Genomic DNA, 25,335 nt, shown 5'->3' with positions numbered 1-25,335 from the left:
TGTTGATTTCCCTTGTTCCCAGTGCGAGAAATGCTGAAAGGAAACAAGGAACATAAGTAGTGCTATGTAAACTAGATTTTTTACCTTTAATAATCTAAGGGGTTTTTAGTATTGTTAATGAAGGACCGTGTTTGTGTACGACATACGTTTTTTTAAGTTGACAGTGTCGTTAACACTACATAAACACCATATTTAGGAAATAGCTTGCAGACCATGTGGAAATGATTGTCTTTCAAGGGAAACTGCAATTTTGTTAACCCATGAAAAGAGTATAGTATTTCGCTACTAAATATAAATCAATAATTGTTGGCCTATGGTGCTGGTTAAACAAGATTAAATTATATGTGTGTTCAAAGTCCTCTGAGGATGATATTATAAGTGGCCTCAGAGGAAAAGTTCTATATAAATGCAACCACAGAGCATTACAAACATCAATTAGGCCTCCGAGTGTTAAACATTGATTAGGTCTCATAACACTCCTGTAAAGGAGACAAGTATTATTTCATTTTCTTAAAGCTGGTTAGACTGAGGTATAAAAATTTAAGTGGCTGGCACAGGGGTTGGAAAACTTTTTGGCCTGAGAGCCACATTGGGGTTGCAAAACTGTATGGAGGGCCAGGTGGGGAAGGCTGTGCCTCCCCAAACAGCCTGGCCCCTGCTCCCTATCCGACCCCTCCCACTTCCTGCTTCCTGACTGCCTCCCTAGAATCTCCAACCCATCCAACCCCCCCTGCTCCTTGTCCCCTGACCGCCCCCTCCTGAGACCCCCCCCGACCATAACCGCTCCCCCGGGACCCCACCCCCTATCCAGACCCCCCTGTTCCCTGTCCCCTGACTGCCCCGACCCCTATCCACACCCTTGCCCCCTGACAGGCCCCCTGGGACTCCCACGCCTATCCAACCCCCACTGTTCCCCATCCCCTGACTGTCCCCCCCAGAACCTCCACCCCATCCAACCACCCCCGGCTCCCTGTCCTCTGACTGCCCCCAGGACCCCCTGCCCCTTATCCAACACCCCATCCACCCACCCCCTTACCACGCCGCTCAAAGCAGCATGTCTGGCAGCCGCGCCGCCCGGCTGGTGCCAGACACGCTGCCGCTCTGCCTTGCAGAGTGCTGGCGCCGTGGCGAGCTGAGGCTGTGGGGGAGGGGGGACAGCAGGGGAGGGGCCGGGGGTAGCCTCCCCAGCCGGGAGCTCAAGGGCCGGGCAGGACGGTCCCGCGGGCCGGATGTGGCCCGTGGGCCATAGTTTGTCCACCTCTGGGCTGGCATGAAGTCATGTAGCAAGTCCAATCAAAGCCAGGAATAGAACCCAAGAATCTTGGCTCCCCGTCCCTTGCTATAGATAGCTGACCCCACTACCTACCAGTGTCTATAACTGTAAAGCTAAGCACATTTTTTTTTGTGATAGCATATGACTGTTTTCTAGTTCTTTTGTTTAAATTTAGCTTCCACGTTAAAATGATAATTTAATGGAAGTAAGCACTAAAGTAAAAAAGTGTTTGGATGCCTTTGGAACTGTACACACAATTTATCCTATGCAGCTTTCCATTTAAGTGAATTTCAGCATTTTCAGTCTTTTCTTTATGATGTTACTGTTGCCGCTGAGTAAATAATGTTTGTTTCTCTAATACTAGTGTACAGTACATGCTTCCATGCATTTATACAAAATAAATTGTAAATATAAAAACCGTATTGCCAACCCCAACTCTTCAAAAAGCATGAGGTTTTTAAACAATTAATATTTGGGTTCTTTTTTTTAGCCTTCAGGTTGCTTTTGGGTCATGTTTTCAAACTTTTCTCCAGAACCATGAAGGCTAGAAACTGTTTCCTCATTCCCCTAAAGAAAATCTCTGTCAATACATTTGCACTTTTAGTCACTTTTGTCTAGGTGTTTTGTCTAGAAAAAAACAATAGGTTTTCCAGTTTTGGAAGGGCCGTGTATATTTCATTCCTTTCAGCCCAAGAGTTGCCAGTCTGTGAGGTAAGTTAGTGTTGCACAGATTGTGGAAGTTAGATGTGCAGTTAAATGAATAGTAACGACTAAGGCCCTTATACTGCATGTCTTTGTGTGGGTGCAGAGATTTGCTTTTAGGGTTGGCTCCATATTGTTTGTAGTCCTTATGCAAAAACTCCCTCCTTTGTATGCCCCATGCCAGGGGGTGTGATGGAGTATATAAACCCTACACCAGGCCAGAAGGGGTTAAGAAGTGATTCTGGGCTTAGGTGACTCCACCCCACCCCACCTGTAGAGCCTGCTGCAGCTGATGGAGGAGATTAACAAGGGGTGGGGAGGAAGGAAGATGAAATGGCAGAGGAGGAGCGACCTATATTGGGAGTGCCTGAGTAAGGGTGAGGCCTGCAAATGGTAGGTACTCTAAGCCTTAGAATAGGGGCCAGAGAGGAGACCCAGGTATGAGGCAGCTGGGAGTTTTCTCTCTTGGGCTGAGAGAAACCTGGGAGGCAGAGTCCTGAGCTGGAAGCCTGACTGGAGACAGAGGCTGATCAGGGACTGCAGCCTGCCTGAAACTGTGGGCAGAGGGAGAGTGTGACAGCCTCGGGTAGTGGGAGTGAAACTCGGGCTAGTGTGAAACTGAGCTAGCCTGGAAAGAAGATGGCAAGCAGCTGAGCCCAGCTGGGCTGAAGATTCAGTTGTTTGTGCTATTTTTGGTTGGACTTTTAAGTGCAAGACTTTGAGGGCTTGTGGGGAAGCCAGTGGTGGGAAGCGGCCCAGGGAGGCAGCTCTGAAGCACTCCAGGGTGTTTTAGTACCCTTGGTTAGAGACTGTTGGAGAGGGAGGGCCTGGGAACTTGTGGAGGGGGCATAAATCCCCTCACCCCTGGCAGAGGAGAGGCTTGAGACTTTATAAGCTCTGTGTCAAGGGCATGCCACATACAGGGGCTGAAGACCCTTTCTTTTGTGAGGATATTGGCTTCTATGTTTTGTTGGACTCTGTTACCCTGGAAGGGGGTGAACTCAATTGTCAACCCAGCCAGAGGGCCGAGTCGCTACTTACCAAAAGGTGGACCACCACAATGTTGGCGTGATTGTTGGTGAGGGATGCTGGAGATGGGGGAGAGTTGGGACCCAGTGACCTTACCACTGCGCAGCACCACCGGTAAGCCAGGCCTCATCACGAGAGGTTTCTCGTATTGCTGTTCTGCTCAGGGGGAACTAAGTGACTGCTCCCTCTCTATGACCCTGAGGTCATACTTTTTTAAGTGGGTCAGAGAGGAGGCACTAAGCATGGCACAGGCTGCACATCAGCCCTATGCATAGATGAATCCACAGGATTGTGCCCCTTTTGAAATTCCACTGGGATGGTGCTGCTCCAAATTGGCTGCAACACAGGGCTCTGTGCCACTTGCACAGTGCAGTCCTGTGTGCAGAATGACCCTTCCACAGCCAGATCTCTTAGCACAGCCACTCCTGTATTTAGAACTCATAATTGCTGACAGTCCTGGGCTCTAGAGTGTATGAGCCATATTGTGTCATACTTTGTATGACTCGCATATGTCAAAGCAAGGGTGGTAGCAATGGTGGAGTAGAAGTAGTCTTAGAAAATTATATTGAAGACAATGATGCTTTGCTAATTTTCTTGGATGTGAACAGAAGGTCAGGTGGAATGAAGTCAGACTCATTACATTACTAACAGAACTTCTCATTGATGTGATCTTTGCAATTTTTGGATGGATGATTAGTTTTAAATTTAATGTCCTCTCATAATAAAAACCTCGGTATGCCTAATTTCTTATAAAATGTAGGAGTGTGTTCAATGTTTTTACCATATCACTTTATAATACCCTCTTTTCTGTATGGCATCTATTTACCAAAATCATTTTGATTCCTGTAAAATTGAAAATCACTAAATTGCAATGAAGTTTCAATGTTTTTATTCAAAGCAGCTTCTCACAATGTATAAATACTGCATATTAACACACATGAAAAATACAACTTCTAAGGCACCCAGAAATGTGTCCATACACTAGTTACAGGACCATCAACAAATATATTGTGTACAATTTGATGTAGACAGTCAATATTTGATATATCAAGATACAAGTCTCTCCGTACTGTACCAGTTTCAGAAAATATTTACAACACTGTGATAAAGGGGTGCCTGTACCCTTATAATATTATATTATGTACTCATCATTACAAATATTAGAAACGGTTTTAGTCTGTTCCATGACGTTCTGACAAAATAACGTAAGGGCCTAATTTGCAAAGTTCTACCTTTAATTTCTTGTGCAAGTTATTAGCTTGAAATCAAATAAATTTACAGAGACAGATTTTGTGAATTTTTGGTTCTTTGCTTCATCTCAGAGGTTTGGTAATAAGCCTTACCAATAGACATGCCAGCTTAGCAGAACATTGCTCATTTTCCAATAGTCTAGTGGATACATTTCCCCCCTTATGCTTAAAATGAATGAGAATGAAATGTTTGTAGCAGGAAGAGACCATTTGATCGTCACTATAAATGTCAGACTAGTTCACTTGCTAAGTAACTAATGCTTTGTTAGAATAATGTAGTTCTTTGGTCCTTTGTTTTTATGGAAGGCATAATATTTTTATTTACTAGAAATCACAATCCTGTCAACCTGTAGATAAGTTAGGGAATGACTTTCAGTGTAGTATTAAAGTAGTGGTAAAGAGATTAATATGGCTTAAAACATACAGTTAACTGGGTAGACACAGATAACACATCCAGGATACTGAATATTTAAATGTACTATGATTAAGATTGTCTATAAGTCTCTTATGTAAACTTCTTTAGTGTCTCCTAAAGAGTGCTGGCTTTAGCCAGATTTGACTTTTATAGACCCAGCCACAAAAAGCCTGAGATTAACTACTGTGGTTGGGAGAACAATATGCACATTTTATATAGAACAAAGCCCAAACTGACAAGTCTCTAACTATGTTGTTAAAAAAAAAAAACCAACCCGTATTATCCTTTTCACAAGAAAAACTTAAGGCCCTATACTCTGATTTTGCCAACTGTTTTGCAGAGATTACTTGGGGAAGTCCTTAATACTACATATGCAGTTGCGAAGTTTTAAGATTTGTTGTACCTAATGGTAAGGCTTATTCACAAATGCAATAAATTTACAAATTACACTTTAAAATCAGTTACTTCAAGGCTGGCAAAAAACAAAACAAAACAGAAGACCTGCGCACCACCCCCAGCAAACCTGTCTGTATATATCCCTAACATTAAAAGAGCATTTTATTCTAGTGAAAAACTATTGGCACAAAACCAGTATACTATAGATTAAAAGAACAATTAATAGTAGTGAAAAAGATTGCCTAAAACGCATACCCTAACCTACCACAGAAATATAAAAGTTTATATTCTGAAAATATATACTGTATTAAAGTTTGTAAGCTTATTGGTTTAAACAGAAATGTACTGAAGTAGTAAACTAAACAACACTTATCTACAGCAAAAAATATACATGCAAGACAACACAAAATAAATTGCTTACCTTGAATATCTACAAATGCAAAACTGCCGATTTTTAAAGATTGTACAAAACAATTTACACAAGAATAAAATAACGTACTTAACAACAAATTGCATTTTTTTTAAATACTGTGAATATTAGTAAAGGTACCCAGACTAATATGTACAGTACATCTATGTATCTGAATAGCAATAAAGACCGAAACAGAAGAGAAAATCAATTCTGAGCCTTAAATACTCAAAAAGGAAGCTTTTGAAATATTAGCCTTTTTCTGAAAGAAAAACAAATTCTATAGAAACTAGACTGTAATTATTTAGATGTGAATAATTAAACATTAAATATGATTAGCTCCTTTTATGAAAAAACATATTTCAACCATTCCTTTGTCAAACAAAATATTAATGTGAATATTTGAAAATGCAATTGAAATGGTGCATTTTAAAGTTGATTTGAATTATGATTCTTTTTTGTTCTAAAACCTTCTGTGATAAAATGCATCTTCATACTGCTGAGAGGAATTTTCCTAGATATATCAACATATAACAAGCACAGTATTGAAATAAACTTTCTAGTATTTTACTGACATATTTTACGTGACCTGGAGTTGTACCTCTCTGGACCAGTATAAGAAAAAATGGAAGTTGGGGCATCATGATACTTTTCCTGATTTTTTTTTCTAAAGTCCCATATTGGAAGCCTGATTGCACAAACACTTATGCACGTGACTAATCCCACTGAAGTAAGTGACTTGTGTGCATGCTTATATGATTGGGTTCTATGGCCCTGAGCCAGCAAAGCCTTTAAGCATGTGCGTAACCTGAACACACACTTAAATTTTGCTAGGGGGCCTAAGAAGTAAGCAACCCTTAACATATAACAAGTGCTGTATCAACCATTTCATATTTGTACTGAAAGAATTACCCTTTATTTTAGACCACTGAAAAATAAGAGTCACTCCGTAATCATGTACAATGTTGCATTTCGAAGACATTTAAACAAATTCTAACTACGGGTCAGATTCTGCTTTTTTTTTTTTTTACACTCTAAGCAGAATTGGGGGGGGGGGGGGGGGTTCTGACCTAGCGCTCTGCTTAAAAAAAAAAAAAAAATCAATGGCACAATTTGGCCCTAGGAACATATATAGAATGTAAATGGAAGGTATTTTACTTTTAACTATGAAAAACGAAAAGATGGATGGACTTTGTGAAAACCTACCGCTCACTAGAATTGTCGGTTTGCAGTCTCTCAAAGACTTTATTGAGACTCTTTTTTGAAAGATTGTAAGGAAAAAACGAACAAACCCCTCAGCTCACTTGTGGTTCTTTTAAACTGTAATCTGGGCAGTGAGCTCAAGGATGGAGAGCAAGTGCACAAATCACTAAAGAAACAAAGGTGCAAATTTTCTGCTTTGAGAGATTTTGATTTGGGCATACTAATATGGCAGTTCAATTCACTGAACATGTTCATGTTATTTCCTCCCTAACTGCCTGCTAGACTTTTGAATCCAGTGTTCAAAAGTCAGTATTGCTGAAAAATATTAGGGTCACATTTTGAAACAGCAAATTAGATTTTTCTTTTTTTTTTCACCTTATCACAGACTGTTTTTATGGACAGCCATAGATTTTTTTTTTCTTCCGCATAACCAGATCATGGGGTGGCCAGCCATGGAGTATTGGAAAAGCAAAACAAAAACTCTGTCTCCACCCAGTTCAAAACCTAGCACCTTTTTATAAAACTCCTATCCCAGACCCAGATGCCTCCAGAGTATTAATTATCCCACAACTGAGCAATCAGGCAGATAGACTAAGGCTCACAAGGGTTTGTTTGTAGACTTCAGACCAAAAGGAGATGTTTAAACCTGAAGAACACTATGATGCCACATAAGGGCACCACACACCCTGTTATTAATGTCCAGCTAATAAGAAAATAGTAAACTTAAAGCATTTTGTTGGCAAGCCCTTCAGTGCTCCTCAAAAAGGCAGGAAGTGAAGAGAGACTTGTGTGGGACTCACTATTGCAGCTGCCACTGATTTTCCTTAACGAGTTTAACAAACTATGACTCGACTTCAATACATCTTTGTACAATTTCACACATAAAGGAACATGTACATGGCTGTCACTTTTAGTGCCCAGACATTTGGTGATTTCTGTATGTTCTTTATTGTATACACAGCTCACAGTTAAAAATGCACTGGGCTACTTGCATTCTCATGTGAAACCATTAATCCAGTCAAGGGAAGTATGAAAATAATATCTATATGATCAATAAACAGTTGCATACAAACATAAAATAAATAAGTTAAATAAATTCAATGAAAGAAAAAAATCCTAGTAGTTTTTTTTTTTCCAAAACTAACTTTACATATTATACACATAAATTATCAGGTTTTTCCATTACATTGTTAGAACTTAAAAAAATAATTAAAAGATTTCTGAAGTATAATAATCTGGGTCTGCAGAATGTTACTGTGACCTGATTTTCAGATCGAGCCCTCAGTGTCAGCACAGACATTTGTTGCAAAGCAAGAATAAGTTAAAAAAAGGACAGATAAAATAAATCATTACAGATGGTGTGCCTTACTGGGCCACAGTAGTGCTTTTCAGCACGTGGAATGTACACTTCTAACTGGATGAGCATGTGAATGATGCAGCACTCAGTAGAATTTATGTGCGCTGACCAAGCCTGCCTCCATCTTGATTACACAAAATCAAACCAGCTAGAAGCAGCTGTGTAACTTCTCAATTTAACTCACAAGGAAATTGACACAACCATATGTATTAAGATACACTGTCACAAATTCATCTCAAGGATGCGTTCCCTCTGCTTTTCAAACACAGGTAATGTTTGAACTCTTTACACTTGGAATGTTTTCTCTCGAAGTTAAGCTATGATTTCAGACTTCATAGATTTTGTCTTGCAAGTAGCTGAATAATGAATCCAGTCCTTTGGAAGAACTCCACAGCTGTTTTAACATCTGACACTCTTTTTCATTCACATCTTCAAGTCCAGATTTCAGGAAGCTCCGCACCAGGCATTTAGACTCTTCTAATACCTAAAGTGAAAATATTAGCAAAGGTGTTTTTAAATTTTTGATCTGTTCGACTTATTATGGACAGCAGTATTAACAGTGTTTTACCACTTAAATAATTATCTCCATGGTGTAGAGAAGTTGGACCTGATTTTTCAGAAGTATTAAGCAGCCACCACTCTACCGGAAGTCAGTGGAAGCTACTGATACTCGGCACAGACATTTGTATTTATGCACCAGTCCCAAGATTTTCAAAAGTAAATAGTGATTTCAGGTGCCTCCATTATTGGGGGCCTTACTTAGGCCGCCTTAATTTAGAAACTGTCTTAAGCCAAATTAGATTGTCTCTCTTTACTTTTTTTTTTTTTTTTTTACATACAAAACCCAAAGGAACTCTAATAGTTAAATGAAATTGGGATATGTTCCATGCTTCACTATGTTCTAAGGGCAGGGGGTTAATACAAGATGTTAGTGTTTGTAGAAAAGGGAGACAAAAGGGAGCAAGCTCTACCAAACAACTGAGTCCTAGACTAAGGTATCCTCTCAGTTTTGCACTGTAACTTGTTACTATTCCAGAACTGTTTGTTTCTTCTCAATAGACTGTAAACAGGTCAATTATAAGGTTGCTGTTTTTTTTCTTTGTGGTGGTTTTTGTTTTGTATTTTTATGTACAATTGTCCACAAGGAACTAGAATGAGACCATTATATTCTACTTTTGAGCTCAATCTAGACTCCTAACTCCTTTATAACTTTTAACCCTTTTGATAGGTAGCTCATGCTTGGTCATATCATAGAAGTAGGGTTGGAAGAGACCTCAGGAGGTCATCTAGTCCAATCCCCTGCTCAAAGCAGGACCAACACCAACTGAATCATCCCAGCCAGGGCTTTGCCAAGCTGGGCCTTAAAAACCTCTAAGGATGGAGATTCCACCACCTCCCTAGGTAACCCATTCCAGAGCTTCACCACCCTACTAGTGAAATAGTGTTTCCTAATATCCAACCTAGACCTCCCGCACTGCAACTTGAGACCACTGCTTAACACCTATCTTAACACGTTCCTTCAATCTAACAGACTTTAGTAGAAGATGCTGTTGTACACCTGACCCGTGTGTGGGGGAATGGAGAATGCAGGATGAGATTCAGAGCGCTTCCCAGCTCATATAATATAGGACGTATCAGCCTGATCTGATAAGCTTATGCTGCATTTCCAAAGACCAATTCATGGTGGGTTTAGTTCTGAGTATCTTTTCCGAGATGTAACACTGGTCTACAATTTTTGAGAAGTCATCTGCTTCAGAGATAAAATGTGCTATTTATTATGTATTTTGATGTGCTGAATTCAAATATGACAATTAAAACAACTGATTGGCTACTGTTTCTAAGATATTTAAGTTTTTACATTTTATGTCTATGTATATTGTGTAGATAGTAGAGTTTTAATCATAAATTGTAAACCTAGATCTTTTCATGTTTATGTGTTTATGGTTGCTTTACATGATAATATTTCACCTGTCTTGTTTATGTAACACTTTAAAAATCAGCAAAAGGGTTATATAAATAAAATGTATTATGAAACAAAAGGCAAAAAACTATTATGTACATAGTTTAGTCCTATTCAGTGTCTACTCGGCGCTTCTTGGCTTGTCTCTTGTATTCATTAAATGGAGCATCTCTTGTCACTGTCCAGCAATAGTCTGCAAGCATTGATGGGCTCCATTTGCCCTGATAGCGTTTCTCCATGTTGCAATGTCCTGGTGAAATCGCTCGCCGTACTCGTCGCTCACTGCTCCACAGTTCGGTGGAAAAAAATCTAGATGAGAGTGCAAAAAATGTATCTTTAGTGACATGTTGCAACCGAGACTTTTGTATGCCTTGAGGCATACAACAACCTGTAGTTGTCTGCCTTGTTGTTTCCGAGAAAATTTATTGCCACTAACTGGAAGGCTTTCCATGCCGTCTTTTCCTTGCCACGCAGTGCATGGTCAAATGCATCATCTCGAAGAAGTTCACGAATCTGAGGACCAACAAAGACACCTTCCTTTATCTTAGCTTCACATAACCTTGAAAATTTTCCATGGAGGTACTTGAAAGCTGCTTGTGTTTTGTCAATGGCCTTGACAAAGTTCTTCATCAGACCCAGCTTGATGTGTAAGGGTGGTAACAAAATCTTCCTTGATTCAACAAGTGGTGGATGTTGAACACTTTTCCTCCCAGGCTCCAATTACTGTCGGAGTGGCCAATCTTTCTTGATGTGGTGGGAATCTCTTGCATGACTATCCCATTCGCAGAGAAAACAGCAGTACTTTGTGTATCCAGTCTGCAGACCAAGCAAGAGAGCAACAACCTTCGAATCGCCACAAAGCTGCCACTGATGTTGGTCATAGTTTATGCACCTCAAAAGTTGTTTCATGCTGTCATAGGTTTCCTTCGTATGGACTGCATGACCAACTGGAATTGATGGCAAAACATTGCCATTATGCAGTAAAACAGCTTTAAGACTCGTCTTCGATGAATCAATGAACAGTCTCCACTCATCTGGATCATGAACGATGTTGAGGGCTGCCATCACACCATCGATGTTGTTGCAGGCTACAAGATCACCTTCCATGAAGAAGAATGGGACAAGATCCTTTTGATGGTCACGGAACATGGAAAGCCTAACATCACCTGCCAGGAGATTCCACTGCTGTAGTCTGGAGCCCAACAGCTCTGCCTTACTCTTGGGTAGTTCCAAATCCCTGACAAGGTCATTCAGTTCACCTTGTGTTATGAGGTGTGGTTCAGAGGAGGAGGATGGGAGAAAATGTGGATCCTGTGACATTGATGGTTCAGGACCAGAAGTTTCATCCTCTTCCTCTTCCTCGTCTGACTCAAGTGAGAATGATTCTGGTGCATCAGGAACCGGCAGTCCTTCTCCGTGGGGTACTGGGCATATAGCTGATGGAATGTTTGGATAATGCACAGTCCACTTTTTCTTCTTTGACACACCTTTCCCAACTGGAGGCACCATGCAGAAGTAACAATTGCTGATGCAAAAGTCACTTCACCACAAACATAGCAGAAGTTGTCTGCACTGTTCACACAAGTACGAGGCATCTCTGCTCACTTTGGCTAAATAGAAATGTGTCCCTTTGCAAAATCAAACACTGATAAATAAGAGAGCACGACACTATATGATTTCTAGAGCTGATATAGGGCAATTTGTTCAGCAGAGTGATGTAAGCTTCGTTATGATTGCATCATTCATGACTTCTAGGAATAACATGATGCAATTCATATCATGTATGACGCAATACCAGCTTCAGATTGCATCATACATTGTTTTGCCTAAAAAGCAAGTACTGTCCAAACCCAGTCATAGATTTATTCATAGATCCAGTCAAAGATGTATTTTAGTTATTTCTGGTTTAAATTGAGATCCCTTCCCTTTATAACTCACTTATCCTCTGCCATTCCCAAGTCAAGGGTCGTATATTCTGACCCAATAGCATATCTTGAAAACTAGAGCCAATCAACAATTTTAAGCATCATTTTCGTTCTCAGTGACCCAGAATTAGTAAAGTTTGACTACATTTATTTCAGATGCATTTTGGCTGTAGAGCAGTGTAATCTACACTTGATTTAATTAAAAATCTTCTGTGCCTCTACTGTGCCTTGAACGACAGGTCTTTTAAGTGAAGTCAAAGAATGCTAAGGGCATGGCTACACTGGAAACTTCAAAGCGCTGTCGCGGGAACCCTCCCGTGGCAGCGCTTTGAAGTGTGAGTGTGGTCGTGTGCGAGCGCTGGGAGAGAGCTCTCCCAGCATTCCTGGTAATTCACCTCCATGAGGGGATTAGCTCTGAGTGCTGGGAGTACGGCTCCCTGTGCTCGGAGCCTGTCTACACTAGCGCTTTAAAGCGCTCAGACTTGCTGCCCTTAGGGGGGTGATTTTTCACTTCCCTGAGCCAGCAAGTAAGAGCGCTATACAATGTAAGTGTAGACAAGCCCTAAGAATGCCAGGGGCATGCAGTATAACTAAAGAATTAAGTACAAATGGCTACCAGTTGCTTTCATTTTGTTCGTGCTGTTTTAGGGAGGCTGTGGTTTTCATTGTTACTGTTTATATTACATTTCTTTTAAAAGCTTAGATGGAGCTGATGCAGGAATATACATGGGAAAAGGGCCTTGGAAAGTGAGGGCTATGCAGAGATTTTAACAGCCACTAAGCTGCAATCTGAAAACAGGGAAGTAATAACCCCTTGGACCAGATTTGGTTCCCAAGATCCTTGCATGGATCTCACTTACATGGACCTCAAGAGAATGTTCTGTGGGGTCAGAAACTAGGGGTGGGGGGAGCAGGGAAAGGGAGGGAGGGAATTGGCAGCCTGGTGATGGATGAAAGCAGGAGATGGGGACATACATTTTCCCCTCCCCTCCACTGGCTCCCCTTCACTGGGGTAGGGGGGGTGTCCCTTTTTTAAAGGCAGTGGCAATGCAACTCCATTGGAGCCATGCTGCAGGGAGCAGAGGAGAAGCTTCAGGGAGGGACAGAGAGTCCACATGGAGGTGCAGGTCTCCTGCTGACCCCCTGGCTCTGTGTGTGGATCCCCCTGGTTCATCAGTGAGCCCTACAATCCATTCCATATTGGGAAGAGGAAGTGAAACAACCTGGGAAGAAATCCATGAGCAGTCCTTGCACAGACTTCCTTCCATTAGCTCTCCTCTCCAGAGGTTTTACTACAGGAGTTGAGAATCTAGTTCTCTAGTACATGCCTAGCCCTTGTAGCACACCTTCCGTGTTTTCAGTGAAGTTATAGTTATAAATTCCTTTTGCCTATAACTGAACAAGTTTCTATTTAATTCCTTAATACGAGTTGTAATCTAGCTGATAGAAACAAAAACTGATAGATTTCTTACCACTGCGCTGCAAGATGCCATTTCCTTTACTCGCAGCATCACTTCTTGACTGAATGTTGTTGGCCAAAATACTTGTGACACAAGTCCTCTGCTGCAGGCTTCCTGTGCTGTTAGCTTTCTCCCACAGAACAACATTTCATTTGCCTGCAAAATAAAAGGCTCACTCAAGCTCTTGGGTGGTGATTTATTTCTGTCCTAGACCACATATGCCTAGTGCTATGGTCAAATAAGACTTGCAAATATTTTCATCCTTCTCCTTAGTGAGAAGTACTTATAAAGTGTTTTTGGCAGTGACATCTAAGCATTGTATAGGCAAATTAAAAAAACACATTAGCTGTTCATATCAGCATAGTGATGTCGGTGATTTTGAAAGGGTAACTGTCAGTATATAGGCAATGATAGGACACTGATCCATGACAGCAAGCATAAGCTATTATGGGGGTCAAATTCTGATCTTTTTTTACACTGGGGTAAACTAAGTGACTAATGGAATTACTCCAGATTTACACTTGTGAAGCAGACAGCAGTGTAAAGCCCCCATGTACCCTATTAACTAGCTATTGCATGAGTCTAGCATGGTGCAGAAAGATACTTTGAAACCTCCCACCTTAGCTTTGCCAAAGCAATTTGTTCCTTCCCTGACACATCCTTGAAAATGGCCCCTCTTCTCATGTCCTCTCTTAACCAGAGACTGTAAAATGTGTCAAGTTCTGTGACAGTCATAAAAACAGTGCAAAACAATATGGAATTAACCAAGCCTGCTGAGCAATTCTAGGAGAAAAGTGCCTTACCAGAGCAACACCCAGTATTTGTGGGAATGTATACGATGAGCAGCCAGCTGGAGTGAGTCGGATCGTCGCATATGGGGTCTGAAACCAAGCCTTCTCGCTTGCCCAAACGATATCACATAGTGGTAAGATAGAAGCTCCCAACCCAAGAGCTGGGCCATTGATAGCAACTACAATTGGCTTCTTAAATTGAATAAAAGCTTTTACAAAATCCCTAAAATAAAAAAAAAGGAAGTTCTTGAATAGGGAAACACTTAAATTAGTTCTTGAGTTTAAACTATGTATCTGAAAACAGATCTGAATGTCAAATGCCTTGCTCAGTTTTTATGCCGTCTACTGGGCTTTTCCCCAGATGAACACTTCAGCTGATTTGTCTGTAATTAATTTAGAAGAATACTATGGAATATCAAATGATTTCTCTTAAATTGTATTTGGTTTGTGTAGAGTAACTGGAATGCCTGGAACATGGTACCTTTTTGCGGTATGGTTAGGGCTAGTATTATTTCTGGACCAGTAAGTGATAGGTTGTATACTTAGTGGCTCTCACTCTATTCAATGAAGGCCAGCATGGATTCAGGTGGTCTTGCTTAGCTAACTTGATGGAATCCTTTAAATATATTGCAGAATGAAAGAGGAGGGAAACTCAATGAGTGCACTGTTGTATACGTACGTTAAAGAACCCAAGGCTCTGCATCAAAGATTAATGGTAAGGTATCATACTGAGACATGGAATAGAGATAAAACAGGGTGATCTAAAGAATACACACAAGCTGAAAGAGAAAGACACAAAGGGGAGCCACAGATTGGAAAAAACTACATTGAAATGAGATTATTAGAGTGGTAACCAGAGGTCACTTGCTGGATCTTTGTTAGAAGTGATTTAGATTAAGGTATAACAAAGATCTCCCTGTCCCACCTCTTACAACAAATTTGAACTGATGGGGGGAGATAAAAGAGGGAAAGCAGAAATAATGCAGTCAAATGCAAAATGGGTTGGCTCATTTAAGTGAGAGGGCGAGAACACAGTAAATGTAGTGCAATAAGAGCTTTGAAATAAGTCACCTGCCTTCTAGGAACAAGGGTATGGAATTTGTGCGAAACAGAACAGTCTGTACACTGATCAGGAAAAAGTGTGGGTGTAATTGTGGACGAATTATGGGTTCCATCAAACCAGTGCACAGCAAGAGAGAAGGCAAACAAAATACTGAATTATATTAGCAGAAGGAAAATGCAAAGCAAGAGGTGATACTATTACTGCCAAGTCTCATATGGAGTATGTTGTGGACGCCCATGATTCCTTTAAAGACATTTGTCCTTGGATGTGCTTGCAGGTTTCCTGTTGAGATCAATGGGACCTATACTTGTGCATCTGAGAGCAGGATTTTGATACTGGAGATGATAACAGATCTCATGGAAAGATTAAGGCCCTGATTTTAGCAAAGCACAGGCGTATGCTTAACTTTGACCATGTGACTATATACAGGCTTAAAGTTAAGCATGTCCTTAGGTACTATGCTGGATTGGGATATAAGAGAAAGGGGTTTATTTTCAACAACAACAAAATAAAAAAAGAGAGGAGACTTTGAGATGACCCAATATTAGCGTTTACAATGTATGAAAGGGACTGACAGTGACAGTGATGTGTTTTTCAAAGAGGTACAGTATAATCAATATTAAGAGGCCTGAGTCTGAACATGAGAAAATAAGGAGTGAAGAGGGAGCTCCTGAACTCCGCCTCATACAATGGACAATAAAACCGGAACAGGTTACTAGGCAAGGCAAGTAGAGTAAAGAGTACTGTATCGATGGGCTCAGAAGGCAAAGATGTATTACTGGAAAAGGAGGGGATTAAGAGGAATTATAGTTCACGCTTCGCTGAGCAAAGCAAGGCCCAATGATTAACTCAAGGGCATTTCTCTGCCTGTAATGTGACAACCTTGATCAATTCCAAAATTTCAGAGTATTCTGGGCACCAATGGGCACAAGCCTATTGATTTTTGGTACAGATCAGAAACTGGAAAAGCCTAATGCAGAGGAAAATCAAGACTCCCAGACTGCTAGGTGCAGAAGGCAGAGGAAACTCCCTTTGCCCCTGCAGCTGCCTTCACAGATCAGAGGCAGCAGCTAAATGCGCTGCATGGGGAGACAGTCTGCAGCCTGGCAGAAACAAGACAGCCTTATAAGGAGAAAGGGGGACCCCAGGAGGGGAGAGCAGAATGTGAGGGGACATTCTTAGAATTGCACTGGAAGTTGTAAACACTGTTGCACAGTGGAACTTATTACAGTGAAAGGGGAAAATGTTATGTTTGGAAGGCTTTTGTTTTTACTAGAGGAGACATGAAAATATGGTCTTCATGTGCACTTTTGAATCTTGCAATGAGCTTGGCATGGACACAGCACTCTCATTGCAGGATCAGGGCTTGTAGTCGGTTAAAGGGCCTGTGCAACAAACAAACTGCAATCCTGTTGTTTTAGGCTATGATCAACATATGAGAGCTATAGCACAGACAGAAGGAATACACTGTGAGAATTATTCTTTTCATCTCATAATATTGATATGAACACATTCCACTCTCAGCTGATACAGAGAATGGACACGGGTAAGTTACTATACACTGGCGCACCCTACCCACTGACAAAGCAACATTTTCTCTCTCTCTACAGTGTTATTTTGTGTCAGTCAGTTAACTGCTTCTCCCTTTTCAGGGAATGATTGAGCAACAGAAAAGCATTGACAGTTAAGTTAAAAGTTTAAGAATATTGTATTTCCATGCTCATAAAATCTAATCCGACTGGGCCAGAATCTGACATTCTTGCTGAGAGGAATGATGTTATTCTGAGACTACTACTGATTTTAACAGAAGAAAGGATGGCAAAATGGACTATATAAGGACTTGATCCACACCCCTTTTAAATAAGAATCCAGTTGACTTCACTGCTTGTTGTCAGGCCCTATATGAGGGACATACCAGATTTCATTGAGCAGTTTATACGGGGCCATATTGCAATACCCTTCCTTGCACTGAATAGTAGCTTACAATCTATGCGACTGTTTGTGGAGTAAGGCACTACCAATGTGAGTCAGAGTATCACAGTCTGGTCCATACTTGTTTAAATGTTGAATGGATATGTATGACTCTATACATCTATGGGATTTTTGTGTGTATAAATGTATGTTTATTTAGTCATTCATATTTATAAAACAAACATTAAACAAGTATTTACATATTGATTGTGGTGTGTGTGTGTATGGGTGTATACACACACACACACACAATTTCATAAATAACTAGTGATTTTGACACACTTTGAAGGTGCCTGATTTTCAGAAAGTGCTGAACGTCCATCCCATAAAAATTAGGCCTCCTTCAGGTGTCCTCAGCCTCACAAGACACTTCTGAAAATTTAAGCCATAATATTATATAATTAAATTTACAAGACGTTCGTTTTTCTCTACTTTAAGTTTCAGAAATGTCTAATAGAAGTATCCAAATTGTACTGTAATAGTTGTGACAGATATGGCAATTTCCTGTGTATTCTTGGGAGACCTTACTGAATTAAGTTGAAGTGTCTTTGGGGTCCATTGTATTCAATGCAAATCTTATATATTTTGGATTGTATGTAGCCTCTCCAGGAGGCAGATGTGATGTGAGGCCCGGGAGTTCAAAGGTCTACATTGAAAATGTTCCAGACAAGAATGGACTTTGGGACATTAAATGTGAGGTATTCCCCAGGAAATCTACTTAGGGAGAGGTTAATGCAAATTCTCCACTTTCAGTTATGCAAAACCTCAGCCTTTTGAAACTATGCCCTAAGGAATGGGTAATTGTCTGCTGATTATCTGTTCCAGGAGACTGCAGATCACATGCCCAAGCTGTATAAAGAAATAGTTGTACTGCAGTTGGGATTCTGCTTCTGAATCTGAGACCATTATGAACTTATTACCACAGGGAAACCCCAGTTGTGGGTTTTGAAGGACTGACCAGGGATCAAGGTTGGAGTTGGGGTGAGCTCTGATAACCTTTTCAGCATGCATGTAGATTCTTTTATTGTTTGTAATGTTTTCCCTGTAATGCTTTTATCTTAAGAATACATGTGCTTGCTTAGAATGAGCTGTGTGATAATTTATAACTGACAGCAATACACAGGTGGCAGCCCCCGGGGAGAAAGAAAAGAACCAACAATGGCTTTTTTGGCAGTCTAGCTTGCTGGGGAGATCACAGTGTAGGCAGGGAACTGTATAACCTTAAAGAACCCCCAGTCAGGATGGAGTGACATGCGGGTCTCTGCCCAAGAGAGGTGACTGCTGGGACCCTAAAAAATACAGGTGCAATTGCCCTGAAACTGACAATAGTCACAGCAGTAACCAAGACCCTGGTCATCAACAGACTGAGGTCATTACTAAAATGGCTTGACTTCCGTTAGATAATTCTGTTAATTTATATCATGAAACAATAAAACAAGTTGTCCTAATATAGCTGAAGTCCAGATCTATAGGAAACCATCCCCTTTAGTTGGATTCCTTCATAATAATGTCAGAATGTTCTGCATAAAATTTGAAAGCTCTCAAAAGAGGAATACATATTTGTAGGAAATAAGTCTGAGCCAAGTTCTCAGCTGGTGTAAAAAGATGTAGTTCTATTGACTCTAATGGAGTAACACTGATATACACCACCTGAAGATCTGGTCATATATTTATACCATTGTGGATAATGGGAACATTTGATGGTTTATAGTGTAGACTGATTTATAGACAGCACTTCATAAACCCTGGATTTCTATTAAAATAATCTGATATTTTAAGCAAAACCACATTTTAGTTATGAAAATAGAACTACATTTACATATAAATTACATGATTTAAATGTAAGAAAAATATCAGAAACCTTTCTAATAAGGTTCTGAAATACATTAGAAGCCTGCTATATTAATATAACATGACTAAGTCATAGATCCCCATTTGTACTGAAACTCATTAAAATGATGAAAACTGAAACAAGTAAAATATGTGGCTTCGAGGAACAATGTTAAAACATGAAGCCACAGCTAATTTAAAAAACAAAGTTACATCTCAATTTGAATTTGAGACTTGAGGAAGAATTTTGAAATACACTGAGGTAGTGGAACTAAATAAATCTTAACACATTGTACTGGAAATAAAAGAGTTCTGTCTCGTAAGAAAAAGCTACAGCAAATCCATTCCTTTTTCTTGTTAAATGAATTTGTAGGACTGAAATTAGCATACAATCAACACTTAAATATATAACACTCTTCGACCTGACAGATATTTTTTATAATCACACACTGCATTTCATAATTTAGAGATCATATGTAAGCTTGGGTCACCTTATAGCTTCTGCAATCCTAGTGCTTTCTTTTCTTCTGTCATTGGATAACCTGCCAATTAAATATGAGTAATCTAGGCCACTACAGAATACACTTCCCACTGCGCTGAGAAGTAAGAGTTTACTGTCATCAGCTGATGCATTGCACAATGCTCTCCGAACTTCCTTCATGATCTGTGGATAAAGAAAAGTAAACAATTCGACATGCATGCCTTTGCAAGATAATTTATCTTGCTTTATAAAATTGTACTTGTTGTTAGAGATGTATATTTTGGCCATTGTAACTTAAGTACTTTGAATTATAATAGTGTTTACAAAGCTCTTACATCTTTGAAGTGCTTTGCGGACATGCAGTAATTCAGATCCATTTTTGACAAGGTGGCATTTCTTTGCTTATCCTATGGGGGAAATTCTGGTTACCTAAATTGTGTTATTCTATTGATATTTAACAGATTTCTTGTTTCTTGGCTCTTGTTTTGCTCCTATGACTTTTAAAAAAATAAACGGATGTACATCATTGTACCATCAAAGTTGTTACCACAGCAATAGCATGGTAAGTTCTGTGTTTGAGTGAAATATATAAACCCTGGTCTTCAGTTCTTCCACCAGTTCAGTTAGGGTAGTCTGTATCAGCCAGGTGGAACAATACAACTTTAAATGCACAGATTTATGGCTAATTTATTGTTTATAGTGCTATGGTCAGTGACATTTTTAAAGTCTACAAATGCTATCGTAATAAAAGCCACTAGAAAGATGACTAATTTACTGCTTGATTTACTATTAGATCAAATTATTCATAAACACTAGTCAAAATCTTTAAGACTTTGATGTACTGGTGTTGAAATAAGAGCCTATTATTATTGCAAGAACAATATTTTTCCCAATCATTTTAAGAAGGGGAATAATATTTCATAAATTTCTGCAGGTAGTTTTCATTCCGGCCCTGACTGAGCAAGGCATGTAAGCACATATATAACTTTAAGCATGTGAATTGCCCTGTTGCCTGACTACTCTTATTGACTTCTATGTGTGAAATCCTGCCCATTTAAATCAATGGGAGTTTTCTTATCGACTCCAGTGGGACTATGATTTCATTTAGCGAGACTATGCATTTGCTTAAACTTTTGTACATACAGGTATTTAAGTGCCTTATCGATTCAGGCCCCTAAGCGTGATGGGCCAAATTCTGCTCTCATTTATGCTGAAAGATTTGGATGTACAGGTAAATTTTTCAAAGATTGCAAAATTTGGCTTGATGAGTTACAGATGTAGAGAAATAAGACATTCAGGTGGCAACTACTACTTTTCACTATTTAATGCTTGAAAAGTGCTTTACATCTCCGAAGTGCTGTACAGACATGTTCTAATCCAAATCTATTTTAAAAAACGTCACTAAATGTACAGGTGCAATTTTATGCATGCCACTTTTTCTGGACAGGCTTTGCACACACAAATTCTATGATTTATGGCAGTGTTTCCCAAACTTGGGACGCCACTTGTGTAGGGAAAGCCCCTGGCGGGCCGAGCTGGTTTATCTGCCGCGTCCGCAGGTCTGGCTGATCGCAGTTCCCACTGGCTGCAGTTCGCTGCTCCAGGCCAATGGGAGCTGCTGGAAGCAGCGGCCAGTACGTCCCTCGGCCTGCGCCACTTCCAGCAGCTCCCATTGGCCTGGAGCAGCAAACCGTGGCCAGTGGGAGCCGCAATCAGCCGGACCTGCGGACGCGGCTGGTAAACAAATCGGCCCGGCCCGCCAGGGGCTTTCCCTACACAAGCAACGTCCCAAGTTTGGGAAACACTGATTTATGGGAACAAGCTTTCATTTGTTTGTGCGAATCATGTACCGTGCTGTCCACCTGATTTGCATGTGCAAACAGAAAGATCTGAATTCTAGTGTGTATAAAGCTTGGACATGAGAAATGGCAAGGTAAGTTTTCAGAAGGTAAAAACTCTTTTGTAGGTACACATTCGAGTGCTTACAATCCTGACTGTGTGTGAAAATCAGGTAGTTATAGGCAGAAGTTCTCTCAGCTCTGTAGCTAGAATTCATGTACAAAAATGGCAGCACCAATTTTGTGAGGGCAATTTACACCCAAATCATGGAGGCAGAGCCTCAGTCCTTTTGAGAATATTAACCCACAGTCATGCAAAAATGCAGCTGGGTAGAACAGCATATGCAAATTTTGTTATAGCTGTGAAGTGAGAACAATCTACTCATAAAGTTTTGCATGTGATTTTAGACCTGATCAGAGCTAAACATTTATTTCAGAAGATATAGAACTGTGTAAGGTAGAGCTCTATCGGATTGACTAGTCCAACTCCCTGCTATTATAAGATTGCTCTCGTCAGTCTATTTTCTAATGTTTTATGTGTCCCCAACACTGGGACTTCCACTGTTTCCTTGGCAGATTCTATAATGTAGTCAACATGTTTGGGCAATATTGTGTGGCCAAATTAGAAGCAAAACTTCCTGTTGATCGTAATGGGGAGTTTTGCTTCAAATGTGATGATAGGATATGACTCTCCTGACAGTTAATTCCTCCTGATATTCAACTGTAATGTTCCCATCCCCATATGTTTATATGCACATCTACAATTTCTCTCTTCCTTGATGTTATCATCCTTCAAATACTCGTTTCGCTCTTAGCCCATATGTATATCTGGATCTCTTCATTTTTCCACATAAATATTTCTAGACTTAGGTTTAAATGGATAGAATAATAGAAATGAAGGGCTTGAAGGGACTTTGAGAAGTCAAGTCCAGCCCCTGCGCTGTGGCAGGACCAGTTAAACGTAGACTATCCCTGACAGGTGTTTGTCCAAACTGTTTTAAAAACCTCCAGAGATGGGGATTCCAGAGCCTTCTTTGGAAGCTTAATTACCCTTATAGTTAGAAAATTTTCCCTAATATCTGAGCTAAATCACCCTTGCTACAGATTAAGCCCATTACTTCTTATCTGACCTTCAGTGAACAATTGATCGCAGTCTCCTTCATAGCAGCCCTTAACATCTGAAGACTGTTATCAGGTCCCCCCATCAGTCATCTTTTCTCAAGTCTAAACATGCTCAGTTTTTTTTAACCTTTCCTCATAGGTTAGGTTTTCTAGACCTTTAATCATTTTTGTTGCTCTCCTCTGGACTCTCTCCAAGTTGTTCACATCTCTCCTAAAGTGCAGTGCCCAGAATTGGACACAGTACTGCAGCTGAGGCCTCACCAGTGCCGAGCAGAGTAGGACAGTTACCTCCTGTTTATTACATTCGATTTTCCTCTTTCTACACTGTAGAATATTAGCTCTCTTTGCAGCTGCATCACATTGTTGACTCATTCAACTTGTGATCCATTATAACCCCCAGATCCTTTCCAGCAGTACTAGTGCCTAGCCAGTTTATTCCCCATTTTGTAGTTGTGCAGATCTTTCCTTCCTAAATGAAGTACTTTGCTCTTGGATTTAGTGAATTTCACATCTTGTTGTATTCAGACCAATTCTCCAGTTTGTCAAGGTCATTTTGAATTCTAATCCTGTCCTCCAAACTACTTGCAACCCTCCCCCCCCTGCATGGTGTCATCTGCAGATTTTATAAGCATACTCTCCACTCCATTATTCAAGTTGTTAATGAAAATACTGAATAGTACCAGCCCCAGGACTGACCCCTGGGTGACCCCACAATTTCCCCTGATAGTTTGACAGTGAATCATTGATAAGTTTTTGAGTAAGGTCTTTTACCCATTTGTTCAGCTGCCTTATAGTAATTTCATTTAGACCACGTTTCCCTAGTTTCATTATGCGAATGTCATGTGGGACTTTATGAAAAGCCTTACTAAAATCAGGGTATAACACATCTGCTGCTTTCCCTTATCCACTAGGTCAGGAACTCTGTCAAAGAAGGAAATTAGGTTGGTTTGGCATGATTTGTTCTTGATAAATCCATGCTGGCTATTTTTTTATAACCCTATTATCCTCCATGTGCTTGCCAATTGATTGTTTAATAATTTATTCCACTATCTTTTCAGGTGTTGAAATTCGGCTGACTGGTCTATAATTCCCTGGGAACTCTTTGTTCCCCCTTTCAAAGATACTATATTTGCCCTTCTTCAGTCTTTGGGGACCTCACCCGTCCTCCAGAAGTTCTCAAAGATAATTGCTAATGGTTCTGAGATTGCTTCAGCTAGTTCCTTAAGTATCCTATAATGAATTTCATCTGGTCCTGCCAAACTGAATACATCTAATTTACGTAAATATTCTTTAACCTGATCTTTCCCTGTTTTGGCTTGCATTCCTGCCCCCTTGTTGTTAATATTAAATGTGTTGAGTATCTGGTTACCATTTAACCTTCCTTGGTGAAGACTGAAGCAAAATAGGCATTAAACACCTCCGCTTTTTTGATGTCATCAGTTATTAGCTCTTTTCCCCCCGCTAAGCAGAGGATCCACACTTTCCTTAGTCTTTCTCTTGTTCCTACTGTGTTTAAAGTACCTCTTCTTATTGCCTTTTATGTCCCTTGCTAGGTGTACCTTATTTTGTGCCTTAGTCTTTCTTATTTTATTCCTACATGATTGTGCTATTCTTTTATACTCCTTCTAAGCAATTCATCTTCATTTCCACTTTTTGTAGGATTTCTTTTTGATTTTTCAGATCATTAAAAAGCTCCTGCTAGAGCCATATTGGCCTCTTACTACGCTTCCTATCTTTCCTTCACATTGGGATAGTTTGCAATTGTGCCTTTAATATTGTTTACTTGAGAAACTAACAGTTCTCCTGAACTCCTTTTTTCCTTAGATTTTCTTCCCATGGGACCTTACCTACCAGTTCTACGAGTTTGTTGAAGTCTATTATCTTTATTCTGTTGCTCTCATTCCTTCCTTCCCTTAAAACCATGAAATCATAATTTCATGCTCACTTTCACCCAAAATGCCTTCCACCTTCAGATTCACTTCCAATTCCACTGTGTTGATCAGAATCAAGTCTAAGATGGGTGGCCCCCCTGGTTACTTCCTCCACTTTCTGGGACAAAAAGTTGTCCCCTACACATTCCAAGAACTTAATGGAAATTTTGTGTTTTGCCAAATTACTTTTCCAACAGATGTCTGGATAGTTCAAGTCCCCCATTACTACCAGGTCTCGTGTTTTGGATATTTCAGTTATTTGTTCTAGAAATGCCTTATCCTCCACCTCTTCCTTATTTGGTGGTCTACAGTAGACCCCTACCATGATGTCACCCTATTTTTTACCCCTTTTATCTTTTTACCCAGAGACTCTCAACTGGTCTGCCTCCCACCTCCTTCTGGACCTCAGAACAAATATCTATGTTTTAATGTGTAAAACCACACAGAAGCAGCAATTTGAGAAAAGGTTTTATTAAATGTACACAACACTCCTCCCCCATCCCAATTCCCCCCCCCCCCCCCGTGCTGAAGATTGTTTGTTCGCGGAGGGAGCCGAAGGACTTTAAAGGTCAGTCCCTGGGATCAAGTTGAATCAGAGGAGGCCAAATTTCTGACATTTTAAAATGGAAAACATTTTAAAAATATAAATAAGAACTTATTTTCACCCCTACAAATGGGACATAATTCATATTAATATAAACACCCAAAATTAGAAAGAAAAAAAAAAACCTAGAAAGCCTATCGTGGGTTAGCCCTTCTAGTCTCCTGATAATTTTTGTTGCTCCTCTCTAAATTTGTCAATACTTCTTTAGTGAAGATGTGCTCAGAAGCTGAACAGAGTATACTTGGATTACCAGAATTCCCTGGTTCTGTGATATGATGCTTGTGCAGCCTAAAATTCTATTGGCCTTTCTACTATTCCATGGTGC

The 25,335-nt window shown here is 40.2% G+C and overlaps 1 protein-coding gene and 1 long non-coding RNA gene across 2 annotated transcripts in view; one reads left to right on the top strand and one right to left on the bottom strand.

Annotated features, from left to right (window-relative positions):
• Positions 1-25,335, top strand: part of LOC101938184 (uncharacterized) — a 597,742-nt gene that overhangs the window by 68,923 nt on the left and 503,484 nt on the right. The gene's annotated exons all lie outside the window — the stretch shown is intronic.
• CDYL2 (chromodomain Y like 2) overlaps positions 3,877-25,335 on the bottom strand; it is an 82,807-nt gene continuing 61,348 nt past the window's right edge. Inside the window, exons 4-7 of the mRNA XM_005292325.4 lie at positions 19,526-19,698; positions 14,183-14,393; positions 13,392-13,535; positions 3,877-8,518 (exon numbers count right to left, since the gene is read on the bottom strand). Of these exons, the coding sequence (XP_005292382.1) occupies positions 8,360-8,518; positions 13,392-13,535; positions 14,183-14,393; positions 19,526-19,698 (687 nt within the window). The 3' untranslated portion in view covers positions 3,877-8,359. The remainder of the gene's footprint in view (positions 8,519-13,391; positions 13,536-14,182; positions 14,394-19,525; positions 19,699-25,335) is intronic.

This window comes from Chrysemys picta, chromosome 14 (assembly GCF_011386835.1).
Source record: "Chrysemys picta bellii isolate R12L10 chromosome 14, ASM1138683v2, whole genome shotgun sequence".
Classification (NCBI taxonomy): domain Eukaryota; kingdom Metazoa; phylum Chordata; order Testudines; family Emydidae; genus Chrysemys; species Chrysemys picta.
This window is presented reverse-complemented; position numbering and strand designations above follow the sequence as displayed.